At 40.2% G+C, this 15,308-nt stretch overlaps 2 protein-coding genes across 5 annotated transcripts in view; one reads left to right on the top strand and one right to left on the bottom strand.

Moving 5' to 3' along the window:
- Positions 1 to 15,308, bottom strand: part of LOC112050248 (phosphatidylinositol-3-phosphatase SAC1) — a 260,117-nt gene that overhangs the window by 80,020 nt on the left and 164,789 nt on the right. The window lies entirely within an intron of this gene.
- Positions 1 to 15,308, top strand: part of LOC112050264 (prolow-density lipoprotein receptor-related protein 1) — a 45,691-nt gene that overhangs the window by 6,866 nt on the left and 23,517 nt on the right. For 2 of the 4 annotated variants that reach the window (XM_052888160.1, XM_052888170.1), the window contains 16 exons: positions 14 to 198; positions 585 to 777; positions 1,657 to 1,819; positions 2,637 to 2,783; positions 3,572 to 3,721; positions 4,716 to 4,841; positions 5,503 to 5,647; positions 6,566 to 6,675; positions 6,923 to 7,015; positions 7,650 to 7,826; positions 8,502 to 8,834; positions 9,203 to 9,301; positions 10,147 to 10,324; positions 11,537 to 11,622; positions 12,561 to 12,703; positions 13,379 to 13,455. In XM_052888160.1, the coding sequence (XP_052744120.1) occupies positions 14 to 198; positions 585 to 777; positions 1,657 to 1,819; positions 2,637 to 2,783; positions 3,572 to 3,721; positions 4,716 to 4,841; positions 5,503 to 5,647; positions 6,566 to 6,675; positions 6,923 to 7,015; positions 7,650 to 7,826; positions 8,502 to 8,834; positions 9,203 to 9,301; positions 10,147 to 10,324; positions 11,537 to 11,622; positions 12,561 to 12,703; positions 13,379 to 13,455 (2,405 nt within the window). The remainder of the gene's footprint in view (positions 1 to 13; positions 199 to 584; positions 778 to 1,656; positions 1,820 to 2,636; positions 2,784 to 3,571; positions 3,722 to 4,715; positions 4,842 to 5,502; positions 5,648 to 6,565; positions 6,676 to 6,922; positions 7,016 to 7,649; positions 7,827 to 8,501; positions 8,835 to 9,202; positions 9,302 to 10,146; positions 10,325 to 11,536; positions 11,623 to 12,560; positions 12,704 to 13,378; positions 13,456 to 15,308) is intronic. The other 2 variants (XM_052888162.1, XM_052888164.1) reach the window with 2 other exon arrangements.

Genomic DNA, 15,308 nt, shown 5'->3' with positions numbered 1-15,308 from the left:
CTGGTAATACCAGGTTATAGCCGCTCTAGGTCTAGAAGACCCTGGCGACATAGCGATAGACTACCTGGGCGACAACATATACTTCAGCGACGTGAAGCGTGGTATCATTTCTGCGTGCCGGTCCGACGGGTCGGCGTGCGTTACGGTACGCACTCGCTCCAGACGGCCGAGATTCGTCACCCTGGACCCTAGGCAAGGGTGAGTAGATTTACCGCTTAGATATTTATAGGTACCAGCCGGGGATCGAACCCAGGACCTCCGTCTCGTAAATCCACCGCGATTACCACTGCGCCACTGAGGCCGTAGTTAACAATTAGTTCGACGTTTAGTACATCAAGTGTGGTAGTGACGTCACAAAATGTACGACAGCGCTTTTGACGTTTGGAACATTTGAAAAAATACGTGATATTTAAATTAAGTGTTTTATAATAAATCCTTAACTTTTATTAATTGATAACAATGTATTTCGAACCCTTATTCCCTTATTACCTTTCAACGAAACGAAAACGTAATAAACGTATGAGTCAACTACTGAGAACCTCGGTTTCTTCGTCGGTTAACAATGTGGAACTTTGTTGTTGCAGCAAAATGTACTGGGTTGATTACCACGATAGGGAGGTTATCATGCACGCGCGTATGGACGGCTCCGACGCCGAGGTGTTGGTCGACAACGTGGGCTCCGTGGTCACCGGGCTAGCGCTGGACGCGCCCAACGGCCGGCTCTACTACGTGGACCAAACCATCAAAGTAATCAGGCTGGAGGATAAGATGATTTATGTAAGTTGTAGTACTCACAGATGCTCAGGGCTATTATGTTTAGGAGCGAGGAAAGAGAACGGATTGAAAAGAAAGAGAGAGAGAAATGATAAATAGAAAGTCAGTACGATGAAATGCATAGCAGTTCTGTACTGACCGGTAGAAAAGAAAAAAAAATGTTGTATTATCCTTTGGGAAATTAATGAATCAAGGTTGTTCTATGTTAGGAGTATCTCAGAAATGAGGAGATCCGCAGAAGAATTCCCAAGTCACTGACATAGCTCGACGAATTGCGAAGCTGAAGTGGCAATGGGCGGGGCACATAGTTCGAAGAGCCGATGGACGTTGGGGTCCCAAAGTGCTAGAATGGCGACCCTGCACTAGAAAGCGCAGTGTTGGTCGACCACCCACCAGGTGGACTGACGACATCAAGCGAGTCGCAGGGATTCGCTGGATGCAGGCGGCTCAGTATCGTGATGGTTGGAAGTCCCTACAAAAGGCCTATGTCCTGCAGTGGACATCCAATAGCTGATATGATGATGATGATGAATGAGGTTGATAACTGTGAGAATATCGATCTATCATACTCAAACTACAACACCAACTGCATTCTCGCATTTTCCTAAACCCAAGGTTCCCTGAAAGAAATAGCTACGGAGCGATTAGGCGCCTTTTGTATTCTACTTCTGTATATACTTCTGTATATACTTCTGTATATACTTCTATATACTTCTATATATTCTGTATATATTTTTTTCTATCTTAGCATTTGTTTTTTTCTTATATTGTAAAAAAAAATACTAAATATAGTCCACACTCCCTCTAATTGGATGTGACATAACTTATTTTTTTACAGCCACAGCTGATGCCTACCAGTTATTATCTGTTGGTTATTTGCAGTCGTTGTTTGAGGAACCACTCCATCACCCGTACTCGCTGGCAGTGTTTGAGAACACAGTGTTCTGGAGCGACCTCACATCCTACACCATACAGTCCACGGACAAGATCCATGGCACCAACACCAATAGAAACATACTGCTCAGGCTCGAAGTGCCAGTGTTTGGTGAGTGTTATAACTGTTTGTCATCACAATATTATAAAGGCGAAAGTTTGTGTGTAAGTATGTTTGTTCCCTTTTTTACGCTGCGGCTACTGAAGCGATTTTTCTGAAATTTGGAATTCACTCTAATATTATAAAGGCAAAAGTTTGTGTGTAAGTGTTAAAGTGTGTAAGTATGTTTGTTCCTCTTTTACGCTGCGGTTACTAAAGCGATTTGGCTGAAATTTGGAATAGAAATAGATTTTACTCTCGATTAACACATAGGCTACTTTTCATCACGGAAAAATCTATGGTTCCCGCGGGATTTGTGACAAACTAAATTCCACGCGGACGAAGTCGCGGGCGTCCGCTAGTGTATACTAAAATTATACAGAGTTGTTAAGTGTGACATGACTAGCGATTTATACCCTCATTTTTAATTTATTTGTTAGTATACAGTACAATTCGAGTAGGGCTTTAGTATTAGCTTTAAAACTAGCGTTGTATACTACATAAACTCTTCAACTTGACGGCCGCGTGGCGCAGTGGGTGGTGACCCTGCTTTCTGCATCCACAGCCGTGGGTTCGATTCCCACAACTGGAAAATATTCGTGTTATGAACATGGGTTTTTCCAGTGTCTGTGTGTATTTATACATTATATAAGTATTTATATGTAGTATATAAATTTTATATAAATATTATAATATCAACTGTCTTAGTATCCATCACATAACACAAGCTGCTCTGTATGCTTATTTTGGGGCTAGATAGTGATGTGTATTGTTTAAGTATATTTATTTATTAATAAAAAAAAAAAACTCTTGAAACTCCTTTCTACAGACATGCACCTCTACCACCCGGTGCTGATGCAGCAGGCGCACAATCCGTGCGCGCAGCACGACTGCAGCATCTGCCTCGTCACCTCCAACACGAGCCACGTGTGCGCGTGCCCCGATCATATGCATATGATCGACGGACGTTGTGAACGTGAGTTTATAATACTACTTTTCTTTAACCAACCAAATCTATACTTATAATAAAACTGAGACAGGTCCAAGCCCATTGAAAATATTTTGAAAAAATAATATAATCGATACTTATGCCAAAATATTTTTTTTTCTTTTCTCTGTCTGTATTTATGTTATCCGGGCATCACGCTGAAACTACTAAATGAATTCAAATGAAACTTGGCAGAATTGTGACATAATACGAAGAGAGAGACGAATATCTTAGCATTCCATGGATTCACCGCGCAGGTGCCGGGTCCATAGCGTGGTAGAGAGAAAAAGTCCGAGCAGAGTCCTGGACTCGTGACTACTGGATGTAGGGTTACGGAATTTCTCTTAGACAATCTTTTTTGAGCTCTAGCTACTAAGAAGGAACAGAAGAAGCTTATAAGGTTATCGTAATGTCGTAAAATTTTCTTGATTCTCTACGTGAGTAAAATCTGCGAATCCGCATTGGGCAAGCGTGGTGGCCAGCATGGTTAGCCTAACCCCTCTTATTCTGAGAGGAGACTCGTGCTTAACAGTGCGCCGAAAATGGGTTGTTAATGATGATGATTATTAACACGTTCGCTGCGGCCTGTTTTTTTTGTACTTTCCTCTGGTACGGTACGAGGTTTTTTGACCTCGTACCAAAACTTTGTACGAGGTCCATTGACCCCGTAACTCTTAAAGCTGCTAGACGTACGAGGTCAATTGACCTCGTACCGCCGCGAACGTGTTAATTGTTATTGTTATTATTAAAAGCTAAATAATAATTATGTGCGTTAGATATCCCGGGCTACCGGCCCCAGTACCTGGTGGTGGGCGGAGGCGCCGCGTTCACCCGCGTTCTGTACAACAGCGTGGGCAACCCGGAGACGCACGGCGCGCACCTCGACATCGGCCGCGTGCAGGCCATGGCCTACGACTCCAATAGAGGTATGACTGTGTGCATGCTGCAAATGTAAGGGTTCGTTTACACCAGAGTTTCCCAAACTTTCTTGTGTCGTAGACCCCTTGCTATGTTTTGCCGTGTTGGGTAGACCCCCTACTTATTTGATATTGATTTACTGTATCCTACAACTTACACAATTTTATAAACATAAATAATATTTTTTTTACTTCATAGTTACTTTTAAAATAATGTATATGTTTTGATATTATAAGATAATATGATGTAAAAAATAGATACTATCAGTGTTTGTGTTATGATCCATTATCGTGGAAACCATTTTCATTTAATGGACCTCCAATTTTTTTTCGCTGACATAGACCCCTTGCAGTTTGTCATAGATCCCTAAGGGTTGATATAGACCACTTTGGGAGTCACTGATTTACACGAACAGCAACTGCTACCAACGACTGCAGTTGCCGACGTCTCGGCGTCAGTCGACGGTGGTTGTCGACTGCCGTTGACAGCAGTCGACAGTTGCCTGCTGCAGTTGGCAACGCGCTGCTCGTGTAAATGAACCCTAAATCAAAATTCATTTATTAACAAACTTTTATTAGCTTCACTTGTAATTATGTATGTCAGAAAATCTTAGAATCTCAATTTGACTAACTTCCCGGTCTTCGATTAGAACTAAATTACACATGCTCTTGAGTTCTGATGACATTACATGACTAGCTAAGAAACGTCATTACAAATTCAATATGGCGGCCTCCCCAAGATGGCGGACTGTTTGAAATCAACCCCCATGACATGGATATCAAATGAAAGGGTTTGCTGTCAGGAATACGAAAACAATAGTCACGTGACTTCAATCCAATATGGCGGACGCGTCAAGCGTGTTTTTTAGTTCAACTATTTTTCTTTTATTTGAAATAAAGTAGGCTTAGTTTACCTTTAAAACGTCAGTTTTGACTTTTTGTAAAGTCTCTTAGGTTTGGAAGTAAGGCTAAAAATTGTATGTGTATGTTGTTTTGTTTGTAGACGCTCTGTACATATACGACGGCCAGCACAAATCCATCAGCCACATCAACATGAGCGACTTCATGCTGGGCGTCACCGAGCTACTCTTGTACAAGGGATTGGAGAACGTCGTTGATATGGATTATGGTGAGACTTTTTAATATTCAACTTTAGTCAATGGAAGTAAGGTCTACAATTCATTGACAATGTTCTATATATTAGCTGGCCTGACGAGGTTTGGTGAAGAGCAATTATGTTACTGTCAATTTAATACTGATTATGTTTATATGTTGGAATAAAGTCTAAGATTGAAAAAAAAAGTGCGCTTTAGACCAGAACACTGAAGTAAAACTTCTTTCAAAATAAAAAATAAAAAATAAAGCGCCATCTATAAGCTTACATCGTAACAGGTTCTTGAGGTGCACAAAAAGGGATTGTTTCAAAGTTCTCTAAGAACGCCATCTACCGGTAGTTTCTAATAACAAAGACTGTTTCACTATGCCGATAGATGGCAGCACACATCTTAAAAGCCTCGCGTGATTACAATTTTCGAAACGCATTCAAAAACTCACCCCCCATGTCAAGCGTGCGTAAAAAAGTTTTACTTCAAAAGAACTGCCCCTGTAGCCAGATGCCAGGAACAGATCTTGATCACGTGACCTGTCTTGATCACGTGACCTGTTGATAGCAAATGTCATTCCCATACATTTTTCTAGTTTTCGAAGCGTTAGCGATCGTAGAAAGAGAATCAACGTGTCACTTGGCTACAGGGGCTTTCTTGATTGTTAGTGCTAATGATTTGTTGCAGACTTCGTGTCGGACACGCTGTACGTGCTGGACGCCGGGCGGCGCGTCATCGAGGTGCTCTCGCTGCGGAACAGGCACAGCGCGCTGCTGTACAGCTTCCGCGACCAGGAGATCCCTCTCAGCCTGTGCGTCATGTCGGACTATGGGTATGCCTTTTGTTTTTTTTTTAGTACTCTATATTGTCGGAGTATAAGGGGTTTCACATCAGAAGCGGTTGTCTGCAACACACAATTATTAATTGAAAGTCTGTCAGGTCTAAAAATTCCCACTAAGAATGTTACCAATAAACCCTGAGTAGCAGAGAATGACCTTGAGTGGAGTCACGCACTTGTGAACGATGTGTGTAGGGTTTATTTGAATTGAATTGAATGAAATACTGTCAGGTCTAACAATTTCCACTAAGAATGTTACCAATGAACCCTGAGTGGCAGAGAATGACCTTGAGTGAAGACACGCACTTGTGAACGATGTGTGTAGGGTTAAAGGATCCTTTGACTGTTAACAAACACTCCCCTTTTCCACTCGAGTCATTCTCCCCGCCTATTCCAAGTAACCCATAAAGAATTACACAACAAGAGATGTGGACAGCAAACTGAAGCCGTCCGTACCGCAAGTCGTTGCAACGCGGCGATTACAATATAGTCCTGGATCTGTGGAACATTTTTACAATAGACGCTCAACTTAATTAATTACGAAAATTCTTTATTCTGGTGGCTAACTGTATATGATAATGTGCCACGCAATTTGTACGACATTGTGGCTGTTTTGTTGTATAATTAGGCAACAGGTAAAAAACATCTGGTTAGTAACAACTTCAGGTAAACTGTCCTCCTGCCAACTTATTGATACAAGTTGGGAGGAGGACAGTTTACCTGAAGTTGAACGAGATTATTTAGAGGAAACACTTTGTTTCTCCAGGATTAGTATAATTCTTACAGTCTCAAAATGTTTGAATCACCATGTAGTGGTATGATTGAAGGATGTAGATAATAGATTAATAGTAAGTAGTGGCTACACAAAGGCTTCTTCACTCATCAGTTTTCTTTGTGATTGTTTGCTCATAGACGCATGTTGGTGGCAGTGCTGGAAAGTGAGGAGCACAACAAGGTCCACATCGACACCATGGGACTGGACGGCACTAAGAGGGAGCATTTGCTGTTGAACAACGTTATAGGTTAGAATATACACTGTTTTAGTATCTCTATATTATATCTAAGACTTTCTATGTATATTATTGTATTTCTCCTATACCTTTGATTGGGAGGGATATACCTTGAATCTGGTCCAGGACATCTCCAATGCTCCAATGGGCCAGCGTGGTGGACTATTAGTCTAATACCTCTCATTTTGAGAGGAGATTCGTGCTCAACATTGAGCTACATGGGTTGTTAAAGTTTCTAAGTTATTTCCTTAATTCTTAGGACCGAACGTCCGTCTACGGTACTCGCAGGAAATGAACGTGGTGTATGTAGCTGATGAAGGGAGCGGGGTCATAGATGTCATCCATCCTGAAGGTATATAACAGCAGAAGTAGTAGTACATAGTAGTAGAATTTCATGTTGATTTTTGGAGTTTATTGGAGTTTACTCCTTAACACGTTCGCTGCGGCACTGATTTTTCTATACTGTCCTCTGAAGCGGTACAAGGTTTTTTGACCTCATACTAGAACTTTATGTGGTCAGGCACGAGGTCCATTGACCTCTTAACTCTTGAATACGTACGCTAGACGTACGAGATCAATTGACCTCGTACCCCAGCGAATGTGTTAAGAATCGATTTTTCATATATAGCCCCTGGTATGAAAAAATATGGGCAGTAAAATTCGATGAGCGAATGACAGCGTTACGTTTTTGTGCACAACCAATTTTCCTATGACCGTGCGCTGACACCAACAGCGTGCACGCCGCGGCCTGCTGCTCCTCGGTTGCGCACCTTTCACTTATCAGTATGTATTGAGACGTACATAGTGTATGCTGCGGGGCAACATACACCTATTTAGACAGTCGATCTGGAAGAGTAAACTCCATTCGTTTCTGACTTTTAAAAATTTGAGTTTTACAATGAAAAAACTGACAGTTTCCTCCACAGTAATGTGGAAAATGATGGATTTAAGGCGGTTGCTTTTGATCAGATTCAATAATGGTGCAGGAATTTCAATTTCAGGTGCAGGAAGAGATATATTCAGCGAAGTGCCATCCCCCGTGGCTAGTTTGGCAGTGAGCGACACGCACGTGTTCTGGACGGACAGACAGTCGGCCCGCCTGTACTGGGCCAGCGTGCACGAGGCGTCCCACAAGATGCATCAGATACGCCGCATGGAGCTTTGTGAGTAAACCGTAAACGTAAGGTAATTTAAGCCACAATAGCTCATCGGTAAGAGCGGTTTGACTCATCACCGTGGGGTGGTGGTTCGATCCCCGCCCTGTTTGTCTATTGTTGTACCCACTCCTGATACAGTCTTTCCCGACTAGTTGGAGGGGAATGGGAATATTGGTCATATAATAAAAATATAGGCAAATACTTTTTTTTTTTTTAAAAAAAAGGCCTCTCTAAAAATCTCGTGAAAAGAACAAGAACATCGTTGACCAATAGCCTCCTAGCTGTGAATATCGCTCTCTTTGGAACGAAAGAAAGAGAGCGATATTTTCGATCCGCCACTATTGGTCGATAATATATCATTTGTCTTCACGAGAAATATCATGACACGCCTGTTAGACCTACAGTAAATCAATGTGTTGTTTTGACACATACAACACTTTTGAAGGACACTTCAGAACTGAACATGAGTCAGTCTTGTGAATCCTCCGGTTTTGAAGTGAAATATACATAGAAGATTTTTCAATTAAATGAGTACTTGGGGTTTTTTTGCCTCTCTCAGATCTCTCAGAGTATTTGTAGGTTTATCGCGCAAAGAAATCAATAATAAAAAGGCTTGTTTACATTAATAGGTATTAAATATGGTTGAAATTGAAGTTGTGTTAATTCAATAATCCTTTACAGCGATATTCCCTAACCAAACCCACCTGCACATACTAACGACATCTCCACCACCGGGTTCCAAAAACCCGTACCGTCACCACAAATGCTCCCAATCCCCCACCCCATGCTCCCACGTCTGCCTGCAAGCGCCACACACGCCGCACGCCGAAGTGAGCAGCATGGGCTACACCTGCCGCTGTCCCCCGGGTTTCCTCACCTTCGACCAATGCATGGAGTTCGTGGAGTGTCGCCCTGAAGAGATCTACTGCCACAGGAGCGTCCAATGCTTCGCTGCTGAGAAGAAGTGCGACGGTGTTAAGGACTGCATGTTTGGGGAAGACGAGGAAGGATGTGGTGAGATTAATTATTTATTTACCGGCGTCATCATCATTAAAATCATTAACAGCCGATGTACCACTACTGGACATAGGCCTCTTGCATAGGCTTGTATACCACAGTCTTAAGCCGCCACCATCCAGCGGCTCCCTTACCAGCATATGCCCACAGTTTTATCCGCAAACTTCCCGTTGGAATACGTAACTTCCTATTGGTAAAAGTCACATTATTTGCGAGTGTTATTGGCTATATTTTATTCTAACTAACTATATAGGCTAACCAGATCGGGAACTATACGGGTGAAACCGCGGGGTATCGGCTAGTTATACGTCACTGTTTCTCATCATATACACATAGCATTGTAGTTCAATTATTTACATTTACAGAAGCTGTTACTAAGAAGCCAGACACGTGTCCAGCAGACAAAACTGATTGTAATGGAGTTTGCATTCCCAAAACTCAAGAGTGCCAAAGTGTGTCTAAAGGTGAGTTTTGACTTTGTGGACAGAGGCCACCATAGGGATGATGACAGATTTTTAAATTGTATATAAATTAGGAGTATGCTAATCGTAAAGCAATTTTGTAAAAGTAACAGGGTATCTGCGATCATTACTTTCGGAGCTACAGGGATTTAAAGGATCAGATTTGCGGCGCTGCCGCGGATCCCTGAAAAACGCCCCATACAAAATGGTATGATTTAATGGCGTAGGTCATCATAAACTAATATCTTTGTTATTTGTGCGTTTATGTTTATAGTTCATTTATTGAAAAATGACACATTTAATGTAAGGAACTGTATCAATTTTCATCTAATTACGATAAAAGATTTTTAATAGATTTTGAAATTTTATAATCATATTTATTTTGCAAATATCCAGACAATCTTTGCTTTTTATGCATAAATTAGTTAACATTGACTTTATTTACCTGAATGTATCATAAAAATCAATATATAAACCTAGTCATTATCCCTGTTTAAATATGTTGGAACTTGAAATTAGATGGCCAAATAAAATTCTTGTGCAAAACTTAAACAATAACGTGTATTCCTCAAGGTAAAAAAAATCAAGTTATAAATTTACAAAGGTCACTGACACTGACAACTGACACATGACGTTTTTACATTTTGAATTTATTAGTTTTGAGTGTTGCTACCCTTTTAGCATAAACGAACAATCCCCATTTTAAAGTTTTGTTTTTTTGTTATAGAAATTGCAATTTCGGCTTGCAAAAGAATATCGATTTACTCAGAATTTTATTTCCAACCTATATTATAGCTATCGTTTATAACTTTCCTTCCATTGTTTATAACTTTCATTCTATTTACCAGCACCAATTGCCCCAGTATCCAAACCACTGAAGTGTGATTCCGAGGAGTTCCGATGCGCCGACAATTCGGCGTGCGTCGACAGGTCGCTGGCATGCGACGGGCACTCCGACTGCGCGGACGGCTCCGACGAGCATCCCGACGCATGTGACGTCAGATCGTGCATGCATACTGAGTTCATGTAAGTGATTTTTGGGGTTCCGCACCCAAAGGGTAAAACGGTACCCTATTTCTAAGTATTACTCCTTGATAATACTAAAAATACGTAAAACTCAGTCTGTTTGTCACCACACCAGGCTGTATCTCATAAACTGTGATAGTTGGCCCGTTGAAATGTTCACAGATGATGTATTTTTGTTGCCGCTACAACAAGAAATAAAAAGAAAATATATATTTAAGGGGGCTCCCATACACCAAACCTGCTTTTTGCCGTTTTTATAGATAACTAGAGGACGCCCGCGACTTCCTCCGCGTGTAATACAGTTTTACCCAAATCCTGCGGGAACCATGGATTTATTTCGGGATGAAAAGTAGCCTATATATTGCTGTATATGCTTTATTTTTACTCCTGAGTAAAATATATGTCCATTCCAAATTTCAAATCGCTTTAGTCACCGCAGCGCAAAAGAGGAATAAACATACACACTTACACACAAACTTTCGCCTAAATAATATTAATGTGATGGTACGCAACCGTTCGTGCGCAAGTCCGACTCGCACTTGGCCGTTTTTATTAACTATTAAGGTTTTTGTATTGTAAATAAGTTTTTTATGCGGCTTACAGTAGGTGGAGTGAACTTGCTGAAATCGTCACATACAAAAAACATTAACAGATGTAGGAGGTAGATATTTACACACACTAAAATCTTTTAAAATATTAAGAAAAATTAAAACAAACAAACACAATCTCAAAGTACCAAGGTAACAGGAACTGTTTGGATGTTTATATATTTTCTCTAAAGTTACTTCAATTTGAAAGAAAGAAAGAAAGAAAATAAATTTATTCATTTCTAAAATTTACAGACAGTCAGTACCCTATCTTTATGACAGCATGTCTGTCTGTAACCCTTAAAAAGAAAGTCAGCTCAGCATCCTTGCACTACATACAAGCATAATACACGGCGCTGATTTTCAGCTGAGACCCGTGTGACGTCACAGCTAATATAATTGTATGAATACATTAAATTAAAATAATTAAATTTCTTTGTAAGGCTTGTTTCACAAGTCATTGTGTGCTTTAAGGCACTGTAGTTTGTACTTAGACCTCCCTCGGATTAAGGGTCTTTACAGACAGACTGACAATAAAGTGACCCTATAAGTGTTTTTCTTTTTGATGTACGGAACCCAAAAAAACCCATGCCTCAAGATAATAAATAGGTACTCCTTTCGACAGGTGTGCCAGTGGGAAATGCATCCCGATTACATGGAAGTGCGACAGAAACGAAGACTGTGCTGACGGCTCGGATGAGGTTGGATGTGGTTAGTTGCAATATATTTATATTATTTTTACATCAATAGTAATTTATATAATTACATATATTATTTACTGACGGACCCTTGCGACTTCGTGTGGTATTTAGTTTATCACAAATCCCGCGGGAACCATGGATTTTTCCGCGATAAAAAGTAACCTATATATTTTTCTGTGAAAGTCCCATTGAAATCGCTTCAGCCGTTCCAGAGATTAGGCCGACAAACTGAGAGTCTGACAAAAGTTTTAAAATAGCTTGTTTAGTTTTAAAAATTGACAAAATAAAAAATTTTAATAAAAAAATACAACCAACTTCAAAATTATAAAAATGTTTTTACTTAACTAAAAAGCGAAAAATAACATCGTATGTGCTACCTTCTCAGTTTTATTCGAAGTTAGGGATGTATTAATATTCAACCTGTTGAAATCATAAAGATTTAAGATTTTCAGACAATTCCTTTAGAAACAGCTTTAATTGACTTAACACTACCTTGGTACCGCCTTCAAACTGATCGCACTGATGAAACTGAGAAGGTATCACATACCTGGTATGTGATACCTTCTCAGTTTCATCAGTGAAAAAAATAACATGGTATGTCATACCATGTTATTTTTTTCTTTTTAGTTTAGTAAAAACAATTTTATAATTATGAAGTCGGTTGTATTTTATTATTAAACTTTTTTTTTTAGTTAAAAAAAAATATTAGTTTTGCAGTTCGGCCCCTATATGTGGACTCGTCAACACCTTCAAGTTATGGGAAATACTCCCGAGCAGAGCACCCTGTATAACATTTTCATATGATTAATTAACGTTCGCTGCGGCACTGAGTTTTCTGTACTTTCCTCTGGTGCGGTACGAGGTTTTTTGACCTCCTAACTCTAGACGACTTTAGACGCACGAGGTCAATGGACCTCGTACCGCAGCGAATGTGTTAAAACATTTTAGACACAAAGTCGTGTCCGTCGGGCACGTTCGAGTGCGGCAACGGGTCGTGCGTGGCTGTGTACAAGCGGTGCGACGGCAAGTCCGACTGCGCCGACCACGCCGACGAGGACGGCTGCGACTTGACCGACTTCATCGAAGTGTCGGTGAGTCACTAACACCCACTGCTCGTGAATTGAATGAAAAATGACTTTGACTTTGAAGGATCGAAAAAATTTACTAGAGTTTGGCTATTGAAAGTAGAGACTGAAATCGCCCGTTAAATTTAAAAAATCATTTAAACAAATTTAAAAAAAACCTACGTTTTCATAATTTTTTTGTTAGTGAATACATTACTACCTATAATTTAGTATTCTATTCAGTTATTACAATATTTGCACTATAATCATTTTAGTATTTACTATTTATGATTTTTTTTTTTAATTTGGCGGGCGATTTCAGTATCTACTTTCATTGGCCAAACTCTAACATTTTTATTTTACACACAGAGTAACTCGAGTGAGTCTTTACAAACTGCGTGGTGAAGACGGTGAAACCCATAAAAAAACAAAAGTCACGATTTCAAGTCAAGTTTTTTCATAATTTGTATTACAAACAATTACGTAAATTAATATAATAATCAATAATTACCAATAAAAAAATACTCCATCTTATTTCTTTAGTTTTGCGAATAGTTTTAAAAACATGAGACACCATTTTATTGAAGGTTACTGATCGCTTCGTCTTGTATTTGAATCTTGTATTTGGAGCGGCTATGACGCCGTCGTGTTCCGTGCGCTCCATCTGCCTGTTATTGATTAATCTGTGATTTTACGTAACAGGAGCACGTGATAACATGTTCGCCGTGGGAGCATGCGTGCGAGCGGAACCGGACCATGTGCTTGCCACTCACTGCCAGGTGCGTTGTCATTGTCATTATCAACCCATATTCAGCTCACTGTTGATCTCGAGTCTCCTCTCAGAATGAAAGTGGCTAGGCCATAGTCCACCAAGCTGACCCAATGCGGATTAGCAGACTTCACACACGCAGAAGATTAAAAAAATTCACAGGTAGGTATGCAGGTTACCTCACGATGTTTTTACTTCACCGTTTGAGACACGTGAAATTTAATTTCTTAAAATACACATAACTGAAAAGTTGGAGGTGCATGCTCCAGACATGATTTGAGCCTACACTCTCCGGAATCGGAGACAGAGGTCATATCCACTAGGCTATCATAAGTTCGTTTAATAATTATTATATAATTATTGAATTATTATTGACTTGACACCTCCATACACAATCCATTAGTGTGTCATGGGGTGCCAAAAGAGTGCTCAGGTATCCCTTTAGGTTCGGGGGGAGACAATATAGATTTCTTTTTATTCTTTACAAGTTAGCCTTAGACTATAATCTCACCTGATGGTGAGATTATAGGTCTCGGGACATGACATCGTCAGAACGCTAAATCGCTTGGCGGTATGTCTTTGCCGATAGAGTGGTAACTAGCCACGGCCGAAGCCGCCACCAGCCAAACCTGAACCAATGAAGTCGCAGGCGGCTCAGGATCGTGATTTTTGGAAGTCCGTATAAAAGGCCTATGTCGTGCTGTGGATGTCCATCGGCTGATATGATGATGGTGACCTCCATACACAACCCTAGTGTATCGGGGTGGCAAGGTGAGTGACCTCTCAACAAGGGTTGCCACCTTTAGGGAAAAAAAATCGGGACGATTGGGTATCCATCAGAGACGTTCGGAGTTTGGTCCAATCAAAATATGACCCGTGTGAGACAGTATAAGGAAAATGAAATTTAATTGTGTTTTTATTTGTGTTTATTTTATACATATAATTAATTTTTCCATACGTACTTTTTCTTGTTGTTACGAGCCGCTTTTAACAATTCTACATCATTTTTGTATTTATTTATGAAGTCTAAACAAGATTAGGTATATTCAAAGAAATTAATAGTTCTGATTTTATCAAATCTACCGAGCGAAGACGAATGCGGTACATGCGTCACGCGGTAGATCCTTCGTCGTCAAATCCTACGTCTTTCAGATCACACCCTCGTTTTTATAATTTCTATGTCATCATCATCGTCATTATTAACCTTTTTTAACCGCCCACTTCTGGATTAGTCCTCTCTTTGTATTAGGAGCAAAAATTTGGAGTTTAGATTATGATAATGTTAAATTATTTTACGGCCGAGGTACGGGGGTACCTTTTAGGGGGTAAGTTTTCGAGCTGAAAACTTTTACTGAAAAATTCTTAGGAGAAAACAAAGGCCGAACGAAGAATCCATCCCGTTACAGCCGTACAATCGTAATCAAAAGCCACATAATGCTAACCTCTGAAACAATGAGGCAGTTCTGTATAATTTTTGGAATGTAGGTAATCATTTTTGGAATCAATTAAAAACGTTAATTATACATACAATTTCATTTATTAATCAGTTTTAATACAATGACATTTAATGCTTTTCCACACATCTACCCAGCACTTTAACGTAGCCTGCTGGGCAAAGCTTGCCATCGAAGACTTCCCTTCGCGTTTGCATGAAATCATCATCGTAAGGCACGTGCAAGACGGGCATGAACCTTAGACTCCGAATTGGTAACCTATCTCCTTCCCATATGGCAACTCCGGAGACGGTGTGACCAGTTAAGGCGATTGCCATACCAATAAATAGGAAGAAGAGTTTGAAATCCATCGCTTGGCAAGTATGTTGCTCGTGCAAAGGGATACACAATGATTTCTCCATCTTAAAGC

This window comes from Bicyclus anynana, chromosome 2 (genome assembly GCF_947172395.1).
Source record: "Bicyclus anynana chromosome 2, ilBicAnyn1.1, whole genome shotgun sequence".
NCBI lineage: Eukaryota > Metazoa > Arthropoda > Insecta > Lepidoptera > Nymphalidae > Bicyclus > Bicyclus anynana.
The sequence above is the reverse complement of the archived record's forward strand: the minus strand, read 5'-3'. Positions and strand labels throughout refer to the sequence as shown.